The sequence below is a fragment of the Loxodonta africana genome, chromosome 9 (assembly GCF_030014295.1).
Source record: "Loxodonta africana isolate mLoxAfr1 chromosome 9, mLoxAfr1.hap2, whole genome shotgun sequence".
Taxonomy (NCBI): domain Eukaryota; kingdom Metazoa; phylum Chordata; class Mammalia; order Proboscidea; family Elephantidae; genus Loxodonta; species Loxodonta africana.
This window is the reverse complement of record NC_087350.1, coordinates 60,907,269-60,931,014: the sequence shown is the minus strand read 5'-3', so window position 1 is coordinate 60,931,014 and position 23,746 is coordinate 60,907,269. Positions and strand designations below refer to the sequence as shown.

General features: G+C 41.4%; 1 protein-coding gene across 1 annotated transcript in view; it reads left to right on the top strand.

Annotated features, from left to right (window-relative positions):
- The window catches only part of PAPPA (pappalysin 1), a 279,318-nt gene that overhangs the window by 93,986 nt on the left and 161,586 nt on the right, over window positions 1-23,746 (top strand). Inside the window, exon 7 of the mRNA XM_064291557.1 lies at window positions 1,894-2,392. Within this exon, the coding sequence (XP_064147627.1) occupies window positions 1,894-2,392 (499 nt within the window). The remainder of the gene's footprint in view (window positions 1-1,893; window positions 2,393-23,746) is intronic.

Genomic DNA, 23,746 nt, shown 5'->3' with positions numbered 1-23,746 from the left:
TTCAGATTCAGGTTCTGGTACCATCACTTCTTAGCTGGTGACATTGGGAAAATTACTTAATCAGCCTTATTCATTCAACAGTAAAGTTCAACAAATACTTAATGTGGACTTTCTATGGGCCAGGAATTGTGTTAAGTGGAGTATATATGCACTGAGTGAAACAGCTATTAAAAAAAAAAAAAAAAAAAGAAGCAAAAATGACAACTACATTAAAGGATTTTGGTGACAATCAGATGAGCTAAACAATAGCTAGGGAATATACTCATATGCTATAAAGTGCTGCCCTCAATAAAAGTTTATTTGAGTAGATGATGTACATGTGCCAACAACCCACAAAGTCAAGAGTCAGGAACTCAGTGGTTGGAGAGTAAACAATAAGAAAAGTGTCAGCTTAGGTGAAGAGGCTTATTTGTGCTTCACACCAAACTAAGAATCACTTCTAGCCAATGGTTGCTGTGAATAAACGAGTAAACCAAGCCAGGGAGGAGTGGAGGGAATTTTGCCATTATCCACATTGCTTCTTGTTCTGCCTTAGGACATCTAAGATATCTTTGTGCATTTTCTTTGTTCCCCCTTTCTTTTTCTCTTCTCTTCGTCATCTCCATTTTGTGGCTTTCTTCTTCTCCCTTGCCTGGGCAGAAGTGAGAAAGAAGGAGGCATTTATAGCCTGCACTGGAATTGCTTTCCCACCTCCAGTGGCTTTCTAGCTTTCATATTGTGGTGCTTCCTCTTCAGACAAAGATTGCTGTTACCCTTTTGCTTTAGAAATGTTCAGCACGCCAGCCCCCTCTGGCCACTGATGTTAAAGAAAAAAGAAAGTGGCTAGTAGAACAAATTGAGGTTCTTCATCCTACACTCACCAGCTGATCTGTCCCTCTCACCGGACTCCTTTAAATAAATTAAAGCCAATTGTTACATTGAGGCCTGATTACTTTTCTCAACAGTGCAAGAGAGAGCTCTCTGAGGGTCTAAGACTAGTGATCTCAGCAGAGAAAAATTCAGAAGTCATTGCAGGCTGAGATCAGTGGGGATGAGACATCCTCTCCCTGGGAAAAGACTAGAAGAATCCCTCCTTTTCTTTCCCCCCTCTCTAACCAGCGCTCCCCCCCCCACCCCCAGTCAAACTGGACAGAGCACAGAGAAGCTCCGGTATGGAATGACCTCATGTGGGGAAGGGGAGGAGAAGAGATAAGATGGCTCCAAGGCTGCCTTCCAGCTCTGTCTTTCACGGTTCTAGACAGTTTTCTCCCAGAATCTTCAGTCCAAGGGCTAGATTATATCCATGTTCACCTCCTCTTTGAGTGAGGTTTTCTGGCTCCTCTGACGTTTCAGGTTGGTTGTACCAAAGGCAGTATCACGTGGATTCTAATTTATTTTATTGGCCTCTGCAGCCAATATGGCAAATAAAGAAAAGGACAAGTTTTGCAATGAGACAGAACTGGGCTCTGATTCTGACCTTTACACTTCAATCTGTGTCACCTTGTGTAATTCACTCCATGTTGGTGAGCCTTAGTTTCATCGACTGTGGAATGAGTCCTTGCAATAATTAAACAAGTTGATGGGACTTAGTGTATCCGGTAGCAAATGCGTGTCCCCTCCTTCTTTCCACCCTAGTCAGCAAAGGCTCGAAGTAGGAGATGAGGAAGGAAAGTTTGGACATGGACTCAATAGTAAGATTCTGATTTGATTGTATTTTTGACCAAATGTCTGATGATTTATACAAGATCTGTGTTGCAGAGATGGGGACAAGCTAGATGCTGCACAGACAGCACATTCGCTCCCCGTCTGCCTGAGCTCTAGTTAGGCCAATCTCTCCTAAAGCCTGTAGGAAGCTCTGAGGACCAGACTGAAGGCCTATCCTCAGGAGCTCATTCCATTATCTGTTCTCCACAGGTCACCCAGATGTTGAACAACCCTGTAAGTCCAGTGTCCACACCTGGAGCCCAAACTCTGCTGTCAACCCACACACGGTCCCTCCAGCCTGCCCTGAGCCACAAGGCTGCTACCTCGAACTGGAATTCCGCTACCCATTGGTCCCTGAATCTCTGACCATCTGGGTGACTTTTGTCTCCACTGACTGGGACTCTAGTGGGGCTGTCAATGACATCAAACTGTTGACTGTCAGTGGGAAGAATGTCTCCCTGGGCCCTCAGAATGTCTTCTGTGATGTTCCACTGACCATCAAACTCCTGGATGTGGGCGAGGAGGTGTATGGTATCCAGATCTACACACTGGATGAGCACCTGGAGATTGATGCCGCCATGCTGACCTCCATTGCAGACAGCCCACTTTGCCTTGAGTGTAAGCCCCTGCAGTATAAAGTGGTCCGGGACCCTCCTCTCAAAATGGACGTGGCCTCCACCCTACACCTCAATAGAAGATTCAAGGACATGTAAGTGTACTCTCTAGATAAGGAGATGATTAAGTGGGTGGGCCATGGAGGGATGTGAGGAGGGTCAGAGGGATCTGGACTAGGAGGAGAAGGGTCATCACAGCCAGACTTACTTCTGATGATTTGTCACCCAGCATTAGATGTAGAATTGCCATAACAAGGCAGAGTACCTATGGTGGGAAGAGCAATGGACGAGAAGCCAAGAGGCCCGTATTTTCTTGACAGCTCTGACTCTAACCTCATTGACCTCTCTGAAACTTAGTTTCCCCAACAATAAGATGAAACAGGCTGGATGAGATTAGCAATGAGAAAGTTATTTATTAGTAATGAAAGTGGAAGAAGAACTAAAGTTTGCTAATGATTTACTTTTCATGTCAAATTGAAGAAGATTTCATGCATTCTGATTGTTTTTTCAGTGGATGAGACGGGGGTGAAGTTATAGTGGGTTGGCTGGAAATTGGGCACACTCCTGGGTATTCACATCAGAATTTTGCTGAAAGCTTAACATCACCAGTCAAGATGTTTGTTTTGTTTTATTTTCTGACGTAGGAGAGAGGTTCAGAACCATCTGATCTTCAAGGGCCATTGTAGCTCTAGGTCTCAATGGTTCCTTTTTTCTTGCTTATGGATAATCACAGGATACTATCACAGCTTTTGTGTGAGATAGTGCTTATCTCCTCATGTTAGTTTTTCAAGCCATCTCTCTCTCACCCCTTCCCTCAAATATCCTCAGGGTTTGTGTTTTATGCGATGAGAGAAGCCACCTTAGAATGAAGTCATGAGTGCTTTTACTGTGTACCAGGCCATGGGCTAAGCTCTTTACATCTTTTACTCATTTCATCCTCTCAACAACTGCAGCCCTATTATCATTGTCACTTTACAGAGAAAGAAACTACAGCTTAGAGATATGAAGTCACTTGTCTAAGATCACACAGTTAGGAAGTGGTGAAATCAGGATTTGAATCCTTTCCTGACTGCAAAGGCAATGCATTGAACCAGGGTTCAGTTAAAAATGGGATGCCAACTTCTGCTTTCAATCTAACAAATGGGGGAGACGTAGCCACCTGATTTGGGTACTAAGAGTCTATGTAGTCAATCAGTAAACATTTTTTGAACACACGCTATGCACAAGGGACATTGACTGGAAACACTTTGAGTGTTGGAAAGAAGAATAGCTCAGGAGTCAAATGTCTGGTTTCTGGTTCCAGCCATTCCATCTACTAATGTTGACAAGTAATCAATCCCTCTGAGGCTCAGTTTCTTCTTCCATATGATGAAAATGCTAAAGTCAATGGTCTCTGTGAGCCTTTCATGGTTCTTCGTTTAGTTTGAAAACAACGTAAGACACAATCTCTGCTCTGTCTACCTGAAAATATTTACTAAGCCAATCATTAATAGAAACCAAGTTCTAGAGGAAATTTTTAATGTTTTTTAAGAGATAGAACCACTTCCAAACACTTTGCCAGCACTTCCTTTTGCATGCCAGCAATTAATGTGCACATCACAAGCAAACCCTTGCCCACTCACTGATTCAGAGATGAAGAACATTGGTTTAAGAACTCAGAGAGAGCACTTGGTTTGTTTCTGAGCATGTACTTAACATTTGAAGGATTTCCTTACCTTGAAAATATTAGTCGTTATGGAATAGTATAGTACCGTAACTCTGTCTTTCTCATCTCTTCACTTGTGTAGAGAGATAAAGTTCTGTAAGTATGTATCTGCTTAAAATTTCTTCATAGAATAGAGAGAAGAAATAATAGACATCTCGAAACCTCAGTTTAAACACTGGTTTCATTTTTTTGCCTAGAGTTATCAGCCTGTGGGAGCTGACAGGGGTTGATAAGTGTGGAGTGGTGGAATTAAACTGAAGAAGTAACAGCTCCGTGACCCTAGGCAAGTCACTTATCCTCTCTGGTCCTCAGTGCCTCAACTCTACAAGGAGGAAGTTGCACTAAATTAGTGTTCTCACATTTGGCTGCACACTGCACACACGTAGGGCATTTTAAAACTGCCTGCAACTCACCTGTCTCCTCAGCATCCTCCCTTTTCCCATTTATTTAACTGGTAAGGATATGGCCTGACCCTCAGGACTTAAAATATCCCCAGGTGATTGTATCATGCAAGTTAATAACCAGTGCACTAACTGGGTTCTTAAAGTGTGGTCCCTGACCTGCAACATCAGCATCACCTGGAAACATGACAGAAATGCAAGTTCTCAGGTCCCAACTCACTTACTGATTGAGAAACTTTTGGTGCAGGGCCTCTCCAGGTGATTCTGAAACTGGTTAAATTTTAATACCCACTGCTCTGTGTGACCTGAAAAAAGCAAGTATCTCCACAGTCTCTTTCACTCATACAATTACACATTCAGTTTACAAATATGTATTGAGATCACTCTCTATGCCTGAGCGTACCAGGAGCTGAGGATTACCGGGATGATTCAGGCAAGGTCCATTTCCTAAAACACTCGTGCTTTAGTGCTGGGAACCTTAGCCGCTTGATAAATATGGCAAGGCTCTGTGCCCATTTTCTTTTGAACCACGCTATTCAGATTCACACTCTTATACACCATTAATCTTTCATTCATTCACCAGATTTTTCTTTAGTGCCTGGTCTGTAACAAACAAGGAGCCCTGGTTGCTCAGTGGTTAAAACACTCAGCTGGTAACTGAAAGTCCAGTGATTCCAACCCGCCAGCTACTCTGTGGGAGAAAGATGTGGGAGTCTGCGCTTGTAGATTTACAGCCTTGGAAGCCCTATGGGGAAGTTCTCTGTCCTGTAGGCCCACTATGAGTTGAAATTGACTCGGCAGCAATGGGTTTCGTTTTGGTATATGCCAAACAGGTCCCTGAGTAGTACAAACGGTTTGCACTCTGCTACTAATTAAAAGGTTGGTGGTTCAAACCCACCCAACAGTGCCACGGAAGAAAGGCCTGGCAATCTGCTTCTCTGAAGATTACAGCCAAGGAAAGCCTATGGAGCAGTTCTACTCTGTAACACATGGGGTTACCATGAGTCAGAATTGACTTGATGGCAACAGGTTATGTGCCAATCACAAGAGATAGACTGAGGCATGGATCAACCCTCCTCTTTGTGTCTCTTGAGTCCCAAGGAGTTTATTGGAGACTTGGGCTGGACTGGACTTCCTAATGTGCATGTTCTCTGAGACAGAAAAAAGCAAAATCCATCATTCCAAGTCCAGCTACCATTTCAACTCCTTTATCTCTTGATAATTTGAGTTCTGAGCCCCACCACAAATACCTCTTTGTGTGTGTGTGTGTGTGTGTGTGTGTATTTTGCTGCTTTCACATTTTTTCCATATCAAATAAATTGGCTCTTATGCAAGTTCTATATAAAGACTGTTTTGGAGAAAAAGAGGAGAGAGGGAAAAAATGCTTTCCTTTTCTTTCCTGACTCAACCCATTGCATGATTCCCTTTGATCTTTGTCTTCATTTTTTTCTCTTAACAAAAATATTTATTTTTTCTGTTATCTACACAGGAGATAGTTTCCCAAGGTATGACACTGATGAAGAGAAAGGCTTCTATGCTTACCCCAGGGAAATTTCTAGTAGACTGATTACTTTTGGCCAGGGCAAGGAAGAAATGCAGAACTCCCCCCTTAAGTAGAAACCCCTCCAGTGAACAAGAATGGCCACTTTCAGAGGGAAAGTGGCCCAGCCTCAACTCTGCTACCAACTCACCACGTGATGTTAAGGCACTTTGGGTCATAGATTGGGGCCTCAGTTTTTCCATCTGTAAAATAAGGAGACAATTAACTTTTAAACTTTCCTCTGTGGATAGATGTTGTTCTTATGTAATGGTGACTCATTCATTTTTGTTGTTGTTGTTGTGAAAGAAATTCAGCAGCTTGTCTGTAAGAATTGGTACCCACTAGTTCTGGATGCTCTGGTGAGATGTGTAGTTTGTAAATAACAATAATAATATACTGAGTATATACACAGCTCTAAGTGCCTTACAAACACTAATACCATTTAATTCTCATGACAATATTATGAGGCATGTGAGGAAACTGAAGCTCCAAGAAGTGATTTTCCCAACCTTATACAACTAGTAATGGCAGAGCCAGGTTTAAAACTCAGGTCTAGTTCTAAATTCCACTTCTGGAGCCCTGGTGGCACAGTGGTTAAGAGCTCAGCTGCTAACCAGAAGGTTAGCAGTTAGAATCCACCAGCCTCTTCTTGGATACCCCTATGAAGCAGTTCCACTCTGTCCTATAGGGTTGATAAGAGTCAGAATCGACACGACAGTAATGGGTTTGGTTTTGGTTTAATCCCGCTTCTGACAATTCAGACAATCACTATACCACACTACCTTCTGTTGCAGTAACCTACCACCACCACCAGCTGCCGTTGAGTCAGTTCTGGCTCACGGCCACCCCATGTGTGTTACAGTAGAACTGTGCTCCATACAGTTTTGAATAGCTGAACTCAAACCTGTAACCTTTTGGTTAGCAGCTGAGAGTGTTTGTCATTTGTAATACTCAGGGACTCCCACTGTAGTAACACAAAGGCAGAAGTTTAGAGCTGAGAAATATATCTAATCTGGCCAAAATTCTACATACAGCAAGTAGAAGATACAAGATTACAACTCACAGGCCACTAACCCATAATCAGCTCCTGTGACCTACCCTTGGGGTCCAGCAAAGACAAATTCTTTATGCCTCTGGCTAAGAAGAAAGAGCAAGGAATCTTCTGTTTCCCAACTTGGCTATCAAGTGCTTCTGTACTGAGCACTGTGCTCCTTGGGACTACGTGGTAGCTTCGGATTTCTCTGAGAGGCAAAGACTCTGGATAAAACTATGCCAAATCATAGCATTTTCGTAGAGAAAGTGAGGCTTAAAGCAAACCAGTGAGTTGAACAACAGCTCACTCTTGTTATGCATCTATCCATCTTTCCTCCCATCTATCCATTAATCCATTCAATGGATATTTACTGAGTATCCATTAGGTGCCATCCAGGGTGTTGGGACATAGAGATACTGCCATGAATAAGACCAGCTTGGAGCCTGACCTCATGGTGCTCACACTGTATGGGAATAGAGAGAGAAGCAAGCAATGTCACTGCAGTATAATAATGCTCTGATGGAAGAAACAGACACAGTGTCAGAGGTTTCTAACCCAAATTTGGAGGAATTGAGGTCTAAATTTAGGACTAGAATATAAACTCCCAGAAGACTGGGTTTTTGGCCTGTTTGTTTGCTGGTAACATTCCAAGCACCTAGAACAATTCTGAGCATAAAGTAGGCACTCAATAAATATTTTTGAAGGGATCTTAAGGTGAAGAATGAGAAGGAATTTAGCAGGTGAAGAAAAATGGAGAAGCTACAATTTGCTAAGCGCATACTATGTGTCAAGAACGTGTTAAGAACTTTACCCAGATAATCTTATTGGATTTAATCTTCACAACAACCCCATGAGGTAGGTGGTTTTATCCCCAAACTACAGGTCAAGGCCTGAAAATTAGATAAGGAATGTGAATTGTAGAGGTTTACACAACTATTAAGTGACAGAGCTGAGATTTCTACACAGATCTGTCAACCCCAAAGCCTGGGGTCTTAGTCATTCATTCTCTGGCTGAGCACCTATGTTTGTGTTGCTATTCTGTTCGTGCAACTCTGTTAAGATCATCGGTTTAGAGCTAGAAGCATTCTTAGAAGTCATCTCTCACAACTGGCTCATTTGTTTGTGTATCCCACTTCATTAATCCATTGATTCTTCTCTCACATTCAGACCTGTTAAGCTGCCAACACAGTCCCTACCTATTTTACCTCATCTCCTTGGCATTCTCGATGCAATTCTTAGAGGAAATAAATGAACATAAGGAAAGGATATGTTTGTATGATCTGAGTGGAAATTCTTGTGGCTCTGATTCCAGTATTTACAAATCAGATCTCAAATCTATTGTACTCCAAATACTCAGCGCCCCATCAATCAACTCAAAACTGTAGTTCATTCATCATTTCACTCAATCAGGAAATATTTATTGATTCCTACCACAAGCCCAACTCTTTTTCTAGGCACTAGGGATGCAAGGGTGAACAGAACAACAGAGCAGAAATAGTCCTTGCTCTCACTGGTTCTTACAACATAGTTGGGAGAGACAAACAAGAACAGTAATAACATAACATGAAGAAATAATTGCATAATGTCCCAGTTGGGTAGGATGGAATGATTTTAGATAGGTGGTCAGAGAAGGCCTCTCTGATGAGGTGGCATTTGAACAGAGACCAGGAATGTCCCCTTGTGATTCATAATGAAGGCAAGCTGAGCTACCGTCACTGGGAACCCAGCCTCTTTGGAACATGGGTGTCTTAGCATATGACCCCTGGAGCTTGATCACTGTTTGGATTATATTCTATTTAACCATGCTTGTGGTCTTTATTCTCACCTGGTCCAGATTCTTGAGAACAAAACTTATCATGTTCATATGAAACAGAATAGAGGCTCCATGAATGCTCGCTAAAGAAGTGAGTGAAGAATGTGGCAGCAGCAGCACAAAGTGGAACCTCTCAAAAGATGAATCTCTTGCTTCCAGATTTTAGCCATAACATTGACACGTGATGCCATAGTAAGTCTGGCAGGATTTGGAAAGTTTAGCCCAAATCAGGGTCAGCTGAAGGCACAGGTGGCTCTTGCAGACTGTTTTCATGGCTCTTGAAAGGAAACACTACTTCATTTTTTTTTTTCCTCAGCCCCATTTCTTTTCTTGGCTCTTTCTGTATCTCACCCAGGCACCCATTCTTTATTCTTATGTGTGTCCATTTGTGAATTCATTCACCAACTGGGTAGTGAAAAACTAATATGATCATATTTGGTAATTTTTTTTTTTTAAGAAATGTTTATTGTCTATTCTGTACAATGCACTGTGATAGAACTAGAAATACGGCCATAACCAATGCAGACCCGATCCCAGGGCTCCTAGACCCATAGTCTGCTGGAGGAAACAGACAAGGAAGCAGGTGATTATACCCAAGCACAGAAAGCGCTGATGCTTGAAACCAAGTGGGTTCTCAGTAAACATTTGATAAATGGATCAATGAATCAACATACTGTATTCTGTGGCAGAAATTTATGCTCAATCACAGATCAAATGTAGAGATTTGAAGAGAAAACCCACTTTGATTCTTAGATCTACTTCATTCCTTTTAACTGTTGCATTGTATTGCATAGTTTGAATGTGCTGCAGGTCACTCAGCCATACCTTTAATGATGGACATTTAGGTTATTTCATATGTATTTCTACTACAAACAAATACTACAGTGAACGACCTTGTACAAGCCTCCTTTTGGGCACATGCAAGCATTTCTCTAGGGTTGATACTGAGACGTGGGATTGCTGAGTCATAAACTATGAGCTTTTTTCATTTTAATGGCTATAACTATACGACGTTCTAAGAGAATGAGCTGATTTACACTTCACCATCGCACTTTTTTTTTTTTTTTTTTTAATCGGTATGGTACTCATTGCCATCGAGTCAATTCCAGCTTATAGCAACCCTACGGGACAGAGCAGAATTGGCTCATAGGGTTTCCAAGGCTGTAACCTTTATGGAAGCAGACCGCCAGATCTTTCTCCTGCAGACCAGCTGGTGGATTTGAACCACCGAACTTTCAGTTAGCATCCCAGAGTTTAACCACTGCACTGCCAGGACTCCTTATCAGTATGATAGGACGTGTTATTCTACCTCTCCACGGCTATTCGATGCAATGCAAATGCTTTATCTTTGCCCATCTGTTGGGTAAAACATGACTCTCCCTGCTGTTCTCATTATGTTTTCTTGAGTGAGCATCTTTTCAAATTATACTGGCCGTTTACATTTCTACTTCCGTTGTCTACCTATTAATATTCTTAAGTTATATCTTGTCCTTAATCTCTCCACACCTTAAGTTTTCTCATCTGTTAAATTGAGATTTTAATATCAGTCCTCCTACATATCCCCCAGTGTTTTTGGAATTCAGGGTGAAACAATGAGGCAGGAGGGAGCTAGCATTTGTAAAGAAGTTACTCCGAGTCATCCTTTACGCATAGATATATTTATCAGTGTTAATTTAGTATGTGCCCTGTGCCAGGAACCATGCTACATTCTCAAGATGCAATGGTGAACACAAATCAACCCAGTTTCTGTTCTCAGTGGAGCCTAAATTTAGTCACTGGGTTAGCCACTCTCACATCTGCTAGTACTAGTAATAGCACCTACTACAAGTAGCACTACCATTACTACTAATAATAACTACCATGTAGTGAATACCTCATGTATGCCCAGTATGTTTTACAAGCCTATTGATGAGGTATAGGTATTAGTGTGCCTGAGTTTTAGATGAGGAAGCTGAAATTCAAAAAGGTAAACTCACTCATTTAAGGTGCTACTTATTTAAGGTAAAGTAATTTTTTTTTTTTAACTCATTTAAGGTACCATAGTTAATAGATGCTAGAGCCAAGTTACTATCTCCTTGCCTGACCCCAAGGGTATGCTTAGCAAACTTAAAGAGCATAATCATTGCTATGGTTACTGGCAGAGGATGAAGCAGCATCTTGATGGGTGAAGAAAGTAGATGTTAAAACTGGTGCTTCTTGTTTCCAAGAAGTAACAGAGTAAACACACAAAAGAGGATAGCAATTTTTTTCTTTTTGTACATTTAATCAGATGAGAAGGAGAAGGCTTGAGGAAGTGAGGGCACTGTCAGGCCAGCATGGTTTCCAGTAACCTGTTGCTGAAATGTATGATCCAGACTGTATCCGTTCCTGAGTAGGACCTTCTCCCATGCCTGCCCAGCATGCTCTTGCCTGCATCCTGACGTCCTGCCCACCAGGGCAGATGCACAGCATCAGGAGTGAGAGCTGTTTCTCTAAGCTCAGAACAAATACCACTATTCCTAGTCCGGGCCAGCAGGGCACGTGGTCAGCACAGTCTCACTCTGTTTCTGGAAGTTGGGCATCATCCACCTATGACTCCTTCTCATCGGCCTTAGGCCAAGCACCTCTCAGGATGAAATATGGGCTCTGGGATATTAGGGTGAACAAACAAGCTCAGCAAAATAAAATCTCCGGACTTAGCAGCAGTCGTAGAAGTGTTGACTGTCTCCAGGTACCTTCATGATTATGAACACAGCAAGGGCCCCTGTTTGCAGCTAATACTCCCAGAATCACTTACCTAAATTTCTGTGAATCAATCTGATGTACTACTGAGATTTAAAACGAGTGAGCTATTACAGCTTCTGTTTTACCGATGGAAAAACTGAGACCCACAGAAGTTGAATTATGGACCCAAGGCTCCATTAATAAATTCATTCATTCATTCATTTATTCATTCAATTAGATGTTTCTACTACATGTCGGTCTCTGTCCTGACACTGTGATTCTGAATCTTATAATCTGGTAGGAGAGCTTGGCTGAATAATAACACAAATAAAAATAAAATTGCTAACTGAAAAGTATTACAAGAGGTGACAGTTACAAGAGGTTATAATAAAGTACCAGGAGCCCTGGTGGTGCAATGGTTAAGCACTCAGCAGCTAACCGAAAGGTTGAAAGTTCAAACCTACCCAGTGGCTTTGCAGGAAAAAGACATGGCAATCTGCTCACGTAAAGATTACATCATAAGAAGCCCTATGGGGCAGTTCTATTCTGTCACACGATGGGGTCTCTGAGTCGGAATCAACTCAATGGCACACAACAACAACATAACGGTACAATTAGACAACCTAATTTGAATTAAGAAGGGATAGAAGATGCAACGGGAGAGATAAGCAAGGGCCAGATTATAAAGAGGTTTGTGCCCATGCTGAGGAGTTTGGATTTATTCATTGAGATCTAAACCAATCAGATTTGTGTTGATATAAAATAGCTGTAGTTGCTCTGCAAAGAAGTGATTAAGGAAGAGTGAGAAAGTTCAGCTAGGGGTTATTGTCAAAGGATAAACCAGAGATTAGGGTTATTTGCAGAGAAGTGGATACATTGGAGGTATGTTTTAAAGATAAGATCAACAGGACTTGGTGATACAGTAGATATAAAGGGTTTAAAAAAAAAAGGGAGCTGTTCAATGACTCTTAAATTTCTGGTTTGAGTATCTAGAATGAGGAATATCTTATTTCTTGAGATTATTGTTGCTGTGTGCCATCGAGTCGATTTTGACTCATACAGATCCTATAGGACAGAATGGAACTGCCCCATAGGGTTTCCAAGGAGTGGCTCGTGGATTTGAACCCCGACCTTTTGGTTAGAAGCCAGAACTCTTAATCACTTCGCCACCAGGGCTCCTTTCCTGAGATTGGGATGGGATATATTTTAACTTAGTATTTTATTAGGGGTGAGGGTAGATCAAGAGTCCAGTCTTAGAAATATTGTATTTGAGATGCCCAAGAATCTTACAAAAAGAAAATTCTAAAGGGGTTGTTGAAAACATAGGACTGGAGTTACTCATAGCAGACAACAACTAATACCACAGAGCCCATTTCAACTCACAAGATGCTAAGATACTTCTCTGCAAAGCAACCAAATCTTGTTCCATAACCATAAAGCTGCTATTTCATCCAGTATATTATCTATCCCACTTTTCCTTCGGCAAATCTTTAAAGGAGACAAAATAATCTGCAGGCTCCTGATGCCATCCACATCCTTCTGTGTAAGCAGATAAATAGCCAGATAGATGGACAGACAGATAGATAGATAATAAAATATAAATTATAAATAATAAAAACAAATACAGAAAATTGTGTGTAGTTCCATAATCCTTCCTAGTTTAGCATGATTTTGAAAGGCTTTCGGGAGGATTTTCCAATGTATACTTGAATGAATAGCATAAAATGCATTAGGTGTTTCTGTATGTAATGATAGGAAAAGTTTATTAAGTATTTACAGTGGGCCAACACAGTGTTGGGCTTTTGTTTTTAATACATGACCTTAGATGGATATCACAAAGACCCCAAGAGGTAGATATTTTTCCCATTTTTATAGAAGATGCTCAGAGGAGCTATGTAACTGGCCCATACACATTCAGCTGATAAAATGATGGGTTTGGAATATGATCTCAAATGACTCTAAGTTAGGGCCCTTTCTTTTGTCCTTTGTATTGTTATACAAGGGCCATAATAATAAATGGTATATAGTCAGTAAATGATGGCTGTCTTAGGCTGGGTCCTCTAGAAAAGCAAAACCAGTAAATCGTATACAAATATGTATAAAAATTTTTTTTTTTTTTTTTTTTTTTTGTATAGAGAGACTTATATCAAGGAAATGGCTCATGTGGTTGTAGAGGCTGGAATGTCCCCAGTCTGTGGGTCAGGCTGGAGGCTACCTACGATAGACAGGTCAGAAAGCAGGGCTCTTGCTCCTAGGCTGCAACGGTTAATGAATCCCAAGATCAACAGGCAAGACGGCAGGTAAGCTGCTAGCTCAAGTCCCAAGTACTGGAGTCATATAAACAGGACCCAGCTGCAGGATCCAGAGCAAGCAAAGCCTTGCCAGAGAGTCCACTTATATTGGATGCAGGCCACACCCCCCAAGGAAATTCTTTTTCGTCTGATTGGCTACTCACAGCGGAGACCATCACTGAGGTGATTATATTGTATCGAATCTCATCATGGAAGTGATCACATCATCATACAACTGCCAAACTACATTGTAACTACCAAACTACTGAGAATCATGTCCCAGCCAAGTTGATACACAGCCTTGATGATCACAATGGCTATTATTATCCAAAAAAAAAAAAAAAAGTTGCCGTGGAGTCGATTCCAACTCATAGTGACCCTATAGGACAGAGTAAAACTGCCCTATTGGGTTTCCAAGGAGCAGCTGGTGGATTTGAACTGCTGACTTTTTGGTTAGCAGCCAAATGCTTAACCATTGCACCATCAGGGTTCCCATTATTATACAAGGATAATAATAATAGCCATCTTTCATTGACTGTATACCAGATACTGTACTAAAAACCAAACCGGTTGCCGTCGAGCCGATTCCAACTCATAGCGACCCTATGGGACAGAGTTGAACTGCCCCATAGAGTTTCCAAGGAGCGCCTGGTGGATTCAAACTGCTGACCTCTTGGTTAGCAGCCATAGCTCTTAACCACTACACCACCAGGGTTTCCAGATACTGCACTAAATACTGTAAAATATTTTATCTCACTTAATCTTTCAAAAAAATCATTTGAGTTTTTGGAATTAGTTTTATTTTACAATTGAGGAAAATGATAGAGACTTTAAGAAAGTTCTTCTAGAAGTAGTTAGAGGCAGATCCTTTACTACAACGTTATGACTCTCACACAGAACAATATGAATAAACTTGAGAGGAAAGAAACTTACTAGCTTCAAGATTATTGGTTAGAATTGAGATGGTCTTCCTCAGGGATGATCAAGGCCTAGATGTTAAGCTATGATAAGAAAACAAAGAAAAAAAAACATATACATAGAGAGAGAGAGAGTTATGGTATAGGCGAAGAATATTGAAATACCGTGGACTGCCAGAAAAATGAACAAATCCATCTTGGTAGAAGTACAGCCACAGTTCTCCTTAGGAGCAAGGATGGGGAGACTTCATCTCACATACTTTGGACCTGTTATCAGTCCCTGGAGATGTTCATCATGTTTGGTAAAGTAGAAGGTCAGCAAAAAAGAGGAAGACCCTTGGTGGAAACCCTCAATGAGATGAATTGGCACAGTGGCTGCAACAATGGGCTCATGCATAACAATTGTGACGATGGCACACTACTGGGCAGTGTTTCGTTCTGTTGTACATAGGGTTGCTATGAGTCTGAACCACCTCAATGGCACCTAGCAACAACTATGTATGTATATATATATAAACATTGTAGATCAGAAAGAAAATAAATATTACTTTGTCAAAGGAGATGGCGAGTCTCAGCAGACCAGTTGTACTGGGTTGCCATAGTAGATGTGTCTGTAGCTATTAGAAGAAAAAAAAAATGGAGTAATTGTGGTTTGTCCAAAGATTTCTATAGATTAATAGCTTTGTAGGATATTAAGAGGCGTTCTGAGGTGGAAAAAGAGGTTTGTGGTCAGCTAAGTTTGGAGAATGATGGTTTAAACCCTTTTAAAGAGGCCCTTTACTACAGAACTTCCCAAAACATGCTAATGGACATGCTAATGTTCATTATGAATCTCCCAGAGATTTAAGGAATGCCTTGTACAGTCTTTACTGACCTTGTTTGACAGAGGAACCCTGTTCAACCCTGTTTTCTTGTTGCATGTCGTAGGATTGATGTTCCTGAGGAACATATATTGGAAAACAATGAATTAGTGAAGTCGGGCTGCAGTGCGTGTCCTGGTGTCACCTACTTCTTTGTTTTTTTGCTGTTTGTCCTGGGGTGGGTAGAATGGACTCAACTTAGTTGTGCTTCTTAATTCCTGATTTTAAAGGAAACAAATAAATAGAAAAGAGAAAAAATCAGCTGTCAGAGACAGTCCAGAGAAGAATGGAGGAATTTACCTCACACTGGGCATTGGCAAGATGAGTGGACAAAATCCTTACAGTCTGTGCTTGGAGACACTCTGAATCATTAAGGCAAGTCTTGGTGGATTTATATTAAAACCCAAACCAAGCTTGTTACCGTCGAGCTGATTCTGACTTATATAGCTACCCTATGGACACAGTAGCACTGCTCCATATGGCTTCCAAGGTGTGGCTGATAGATTGGAACTGCCGACCTTTTGGTTAGCAGTCTAGCTCTTAACCACTTTGCCACCAGGGCTCCAGGTTTATGTAACAAACCAAAAAGAAAAGAAAAAACCCAAATACATTGCCATTGAGTTGATTCCAACTCATAGCAACCCTATAGGACAGAGTAGAATTGCCCCATAGAGTTTACAAGGAGCTCCTGGTGGATTCGAACTGCTGACCTTTTGGTTAGCAGCCAAACTCTTAACCACTATGCCACCAGAGTTTCTGGGTTTATATTAGACCTGTTGAAATAGAACCTCAAGCACTGCTTTAGAGGTGCTAGATTTGGAATCAGGAGATCTGATGCTCAGGCCAACCCACTACTGCCTTGCTGTGTGATCCTGACCCAGTCTCTTCAACTGATGGAGCATCAGTCCCTTCTCCTGGAAAGAGTGGGTGATGATCCTGGCCTATACACTCTCACAGGGAGATGTCCTGAAGAAGTAATGAGATAATAGACTTGGAAGAGTATGATGCAATCTTGGGAATGATACAGATTTAAAAGTTTATGATTCTTTCTGTTGTTTGGTTTTCATTAGGCTTATTCCTGGCCAGAGACAGGCCGGAGAGTATGTGTATGGCAAACACACAGACATGTACAAACACACACACAAAATAGTTTCCCATTAAGCTATAATCAGAGTTTCTGCAGTCAGTGCTGGATTGGAAGAAAGAAAAGATAGATTGCACTTATAATCTCTGTAACTGAGCTAAAGAAAGAAAGAGAAAAGTGACAGAATTGCTGGAATTAGGAGATCTCAATTCCAGTGCTGGTCTCCTGAAATTTTGCTTTGTGTGCTTGGTCAGGGAACCCCCCATCAGTGGGCCTAAGTCTCCCTTCTATAAAATGAAGGTAGATGACACTGAAGGCCATTCCAGCTCTGATATTCTGTTCACATCACGCTCAAGCTCAAACCTATAGTAAGGGTGAAGGGAATGGGTTACATGACAAGTTGGCAGTAAGTCTGGACTCCTATTTGAGGAACTGGCCAACCTCGAAAGAATGCTTTCCAGACACTCTGGGGTTCCCAGGACTCCTCCTTGACCCTCTCTCTCTCTTTCCCTCTCTCTCAGCTTACCAAGCTCTCCCTTTGAGACAATTTGAGAAAGTTTTGGTGTATTTTTCCTGTTCAGGCATCTCTTGACTTAACTGTGAGATACTAGAGGTAGGAGCTAGGTAATGGTTACTACATTATCCTCTGTTTATCATGCAAAGGCAGGCATCAAATAGATGGTCCATTAATGATGAGTAAATGATCCAATGAATAAACACTGTGATAGATCAGTACATAGTCAGAGATTTATAGTAATGCAGATGTTGTTTAGTATATTGGATATTTTTCTTTTAATTCATAAGTTAAGAGTTATTAGCTTATAAGTCAACTAACTTATAAGTTAGTTATCAGGGGATCAAAAGGACTAAAGAGGATCTTATAACATGGTTCTCCTCCTCTTGGCGCCTCAGTTCCCCTAGCTTTAAGGTAAAGGGACTGGACCGTAGGATGTAATTCAGGTTTTCATTCATTCAGCAGCCATTTATTTATCCCTGCCTTTGTAGCAGGCCCTGCCCTAGGTCCTTGAGATAAATCAGACAATAAGGGACAGTGCCAGCTCTCTGGGAGCATGGTCCAGTTAATGTAAGGCATAGACACAAAAACAGGGGATACAAAACAGTGGGGAAGGAGCTAGGATAAGAAAAGTGCATGGGCTAAAAGCTCTTCACTCAGCTTAGAGGATCAGGTGAGGACCACTTGGAAGAGATAGTATCTAAGCTAAGGCCAGAAGATTTAGCCAGGGGAAGGGAGGTGAGATTGCTCATGGTGGCTGAGGGATAGAATGTGAAGAGAAGAGTGTGAGAAAAGAGGCAGGAAAAAGGGGCAGGTCATGATGGACAAGTCCAGGATGCCATGCTAAAGGGTCTGGGCTTCATCATAAGGGTGGTAGGAAGCCATTGAGTGTCTTGGTAAGAGAAGATACTGATTAAATTTGGTTTTAGAGCATCTGTTTGGCTTACGTGCAGGTAACTGGGTGGAGGTGAAGTCACAGAGCAGAAATAGTAAGGTCAGGTAAGACAATGTTGCCAAAATTGAAGCAGGAGATGATGGTGATGGACTAGGGTAGCTGAGGTGGAATGGAGAGAACAGAATGGGACTGAGTAATATTAATGGGGTAGAAGGATTTGATGCTTGATCAGATGGAGAGGGCAGGTGAGTGATTCATGGAAAATGCCTATGTTACTGGCATCACTAAAGCAGAAAATGTCTAGGGATAAACGTATTTGATTTGGGATGGGGAGGAGGAAGAGGGTGAGTTCAAAAGTGCCTTCCAGTTGCCAACATATGAATTGGTGGTAGACATACAGCTACAGCACTTTTAACCATAGTACGTCTTCCCTTTGTAGATATTAAGGATCAATTGAGGAATATGTTTGTGTGTGTGTGTGCGTGTGTGCGTGCGTGTGTGTGGGGGGGGAGAGACCTGCAGGGAATAGGGTTCCTGTGGGACCACCTGTTTTCATCATTCACTGATTCTCAAAGCATAGTTCAATGTTCTAAAAAGGTCCCCCGGGTGGTCTTGGGGCTAATCTTCCATAGCACTAATACCTATAACGTTACAAGGCACGGGCTTTGTTTTCCACTCAGGATTAATCATTCACTCATGGGCTTTAATACAAGCCAGACACCACTTCACTATGCCTCATGTGAAGCAATGCCAGTCTCCCCTTCCATTCCAATGCTGGCTTTCACATTCTTGTTGTCAGAGTGGGAAGTGGTTTTTTTTTGCCCTGGCTTCAATATCCCATGAACTGAAAAGTTTAAAAACTTCCATCCAAGGATGTTAGTCAAAAATGCCAGGAAAGCTAGACTCTGCCATTAATTTAGTATATGACCTGGGGCAAGTTATTCCCCTTCTCCAAGCTTTCGTCTTCATCCCATAGTAAGGAAGTTGGAGTAAGTAATGTCTGAAGCTGTCCAACTCTGATTTCTACATTCTGTTTTCTTCTTGAGCTAAATTCCTTCTATATAAAGTCAATCTCCAAAAAATTTTAAGCAGAGAGAATTCCAAGGTTCTCAAACCTTCTACTATCTAGGAATTATACTGAAAAACTCTCAGACCTGGAAGGTGCATTAAAGATCATCTAGGCCAGCACTATCACTTTACAAATGAGAGAACTGAGCCTGGTGGAGGGGGGAGGGGGAGGGTAGGGGAAGGCACTTCTTCTGAGTTACACGGCCATTTGATGGCACAACCAGTAATTGAACCTAATCCCTGACTCACAATCCAAGTGCCTGTTCCCCCACAAAACAAGAGGGCTGGAGGTTGGCCAGACTTTGGGACCCAAAAGTGATCTCTGCTCTCTCTGATAATGGAGAAGTCTCTTCTTGGTTGCAGGGAGTGAAATCATGGAGAGCTGACATCAGTAACGTCATGGCAGCTGGCGGGGGCGAAGGGGGTGGTATAGGAAATGAGAGAACGCATTTGGCCAAGCACAGGGTCCACGTGACCCTCCAAGAACCCTCATTTCAAAACAAACTCAACCTTTCAGGTTCAAGTTCTCTGTCTCATCAGAAACGTGACTTCCTGCTTCTAAGAAGCAAGGCTTACAAAAGGGCTCAGAAGACTTCGTGGACATCAAATAGCTCTTACAAAATAGTGTTTTGATGAGTTAAGTGTAAATGAATCAGAAACATAAGGATTACATTTTCCCCAAGTGCACATGGGTTTCAAAATTGAGGGGAAATGTAGTTTGCTAATAGCACGCCCACTTTCACCGAACCCGAAGCATTCAGGAGAGGGTGGGGGGAGAAAAGAAAGAAAAGCCCAGTCCCTAAATGGTTTTAGATGTGGTGCCAAATTCTAAAATGCTGTTGGGCTCGCCCTCTGCCAGTAATAAAATTGCTGGCCACCCAGAGAGGCCACAGGGAGGAGAAAGAAGAGTGCTTTCCCCACTGGCCCCTAGTCCCCAACAACTGTGTTCAGTTAGTGCCGCTCAATCACCAGCTGTCACTGGGTTCCTCTGCTCAACTCGCTGGCCCCGTCTTGGCCTCAATTTTCACACTATGCTGCATGGCTTGTTTACCTCCAACTGTATCTGGTGTTTTGGCTCCCAGAGTCCTTGGCGACTGGTCAGCTTGTCACAAGCCCCTGCTCTGTAATCAAGAGACCTGTCCATCACCAGCAGAATGTTTGGGGAAACTGTCACACATCTCCTTTGGTTGCATTCAGAAAAAACAAGAGTCCCTTGTAGACATTTTCCTCTCTCCCTTCTTTAATGCTATCCAGGTGCAGAGTTCCCCCAAACTGGTAAATGTCTTCCCTTCAAACCTTGGCCTGACACAAATAGCCAGTTAAATCTCAGGACTGCTGCTAATCTTATTCTGGGATTTGAAACTCTGAATCTATTATAATTTCCACATTGTCCCTCCATCCTTTCCCTTGTGTTTTATTTCATTGCACCAAGAAAGGAGAAAATCATTTCAACTGATGGTAAAGGATGATTAAAATAGAATAACAAAGGCCTTGGCTGCAAACTGTTTTATTAAATTTGCTACTGTGCTTTAAATTGGTACCAGGGCAAGTCTTTGGACAATTATATCAAAGGCTGCTGGAATTAATCAATTGCATGTATACATTTGCTCTTTTCTGAGCTTTATGCAAAGTGAGGGCAGCATTGTCGGTAAGAAAAGAATGAGTATTGTGTTACCTGTGTGAAGGGATTGAGCCCAGTCCCATCAGGAGGGGATCCAAATAACCAGCCAACTCTCAGGTCCCTCTTGTCTCATTCTTCATTTGTTTGGTCCAGACTACAGGTTGAAGCTCACTGTGGTCACCAGGAGGAATAAGAGGACAGATACTGCAATACAAAAGGCCATTTTCCTAAACAAAGATCCTTTCTTGGCAGTGGAGTCTCAGTGTCACAGCTTTGCTTCATACGGGACACTGGAAGTAGAAAGTAGTTCAGTCTACTTAATTCCCTGGGCCCTGAAGGAGGGAAGATGGGTTTAGCTGGAGCCTGGGCTGTACAAAGGCATGGATGTTGGTTTGGTATCTCAACTACTGTTAGCTCATCTAAGGTCTGACTTTATAGCTTGGGGGAGTTGGAGGAGGAGGGCTTGGGAAATCATTGTGTCCAGTCCCCTGCCTTGATAACATGGTTCCCCATCACTGGATAACTCAAGCCCCAGCACCTTGCCTCAGAACCTTCTGCTGTCTACTGCACATTCTCAGCATATCCCTTTAGTAAAACCTGAGCACTTCCTTTGGCTTACCCTGAAGCTCAGCCTAAATGAACTCTTCTTTATCTAAAAAGGTACACCTATGTTCCTGGTACATGCTATCCCTACTGCTCAGATAACTATACCCATATTTTTGTCTTTTGACTTTTTTCCCATGTGTACTGACTCAAACTATTAATTCATTCAACAGATATTGTTGAAAACTTATTCTGTGTCAGCCACTATGCTAGGCACAGAGGTATAACAGTGAAAGACTAGCGTTTTTTTTTTTTTTTCGCTCTTAGAGCACTTAACATATACCAGGAAGGACAGACATTCAACATCTGATTGCGATAAAATGTGTTTAGCTTTATATCAAAGTGTGAGGTGCTAAGGAAACCTGTAGAAGGAACCAAGCTAATCCAGGTGTCAGAAAAAAAAAAGTCTCCCTACACCTTCCTCATCTTTTCAACCAGTATTGGAACCATATATAGTCCTCTCTCTCGGTGTTTTTCAGACTCTACCTTATATTACAATCATGCTGTACTTGGCTTATTTTATGCTTTGAACTGTATGAGATCAGTGATGGTTTTTTTTTATCTTTGGGTCCCACACATGGACTGGCTCGTACCTGAAACTCCGTAAATGTTTTTTTGAATTGCACAAGGAAGGTGAGGGCCAGAGAGAACTGATTTGTCCAAAATCACAACAAAAGTTAATGGAGGAACCATAACCACTTTTCCTGGCACATGGTCCAGGGTCACACTGCCAAACTGCCTTTCAAAATATTACTTCCCAATGGCATTCCATGCTTTCTGTCACAAATTCTTAACAACCCTCCCCTCCCTGTGATAAAAAATGAGACCAAAGTACCTCTCAGCCTAAAGCAGAAATAAAGTGTTCCCTTAAGAATTCTGAGTGACACCCAGATGAAATTGGAATTAAGGAGTATATGGTTTTTACATATGGTAAAAAACTGAGTAGACATAACCTTAGTGTATGAATTTTAAGAAGTAAATTCTTTTGAGAAGACTAAACACAGCTCCAGGATCATTCATTGATGAAGGACACTCTGTTTTAAGTTTTAGTTCTCTTTAAACAAAATAGAATACAAAAACATATAGCATAGTGCCAAAACTTAGTAGATACTCAGTTTATGCCTGCATCTTTCATTTCATGGAAAATATTTGGGGTCTCTACCATCAAGTATTCCTTTTCCACCTTGTTTCTCAAACTATTATCTATACAACTACCAGGATAACCTTCCGCAAAATAAATATATCATTTGCCTGGAAATCTAGCTCTCACCTCCTTCTCCTGACTCGATTTCTACTTACTTTTTTCCAGTCAAGCCAGTAAATCTTGTGGAGTCTTTGTGCACTCTCTTTGTCTCAGCCTTGTTAAGATAGCTTTCTTCTGTGCTCCTACACACATTTTAGGCTGTGTTAAAGCCATCCATTTTAATGTCTTCTCTTCCACTATGAGCATCTTAAGTGCAGGACCATATTATATTAATCTATGCAGCCCAGAAACTTGGAGATTCTGGGAGGACTTAGTGAATATTGTTTGGATGAATGAATGAAATGACCAAAATTTGGGGGAAAAACTCAAAACTATGAATGTATTTAGCTAGCATAATGTTAATTAACTAAATTTGCCTCTCTGTACTCTTTTTTCATTAAACATGAAGTGATACTACAGATTTGTGACCTGATATTTATGCAAAAGTATATGTTTGCTTACACATAAAAAGATATGTAAAGGATGTTGACCACAGTGTTACAGGTAGCTGCCTCAGGGTGATAGAATTTGAGATGATTTTTACATTTTTTTATTCTTTTATGTAATGGACTTGTTAAAATAAGCATGGATTACCTTGATGATTAGAAAAACATAAATAAATAAAGCAATTGTGATAATCCACTATTACTCCCTCATAAAGTAAAAAAGACAGTCTCCAACCCATAAACATGTTACAGCAGAGACTATATTACTCTATATTTCTACATAAAAAAAGTTAAATAAGATTTAATCAGAGTTGTAGTTCCCTAAAACACTGTATAGCCATCAGGAGGAGATTGCCTTATTTTCAAAAAGTTTAATGTTCTGAATTTGATTTGATATTAGTGCATGCTTTTCAATTGTGTGCTCATCCAAGGACTCAGCTCAATGACATGGAAGAGTCGAGGATTTTAGAGTCAAACAGCCATGGTTTAAACCCTGCTTTATAATTATTATCTCCCTGATCTTGCGCCAATCACCGAACTACATTGAGCCTCAGGTTCCTCAACTATAAAATGGAAATAATTTCTACCTTACAGGTTAGTATTGTAATAAAAAGAATGTAGAAATTTGTGGTCTAAGTAATCTAAAAATATTTCCACTACAAACACCCATTCGGGCATTCTAGGTGAAATATAACTCATATAACCAGCAGCC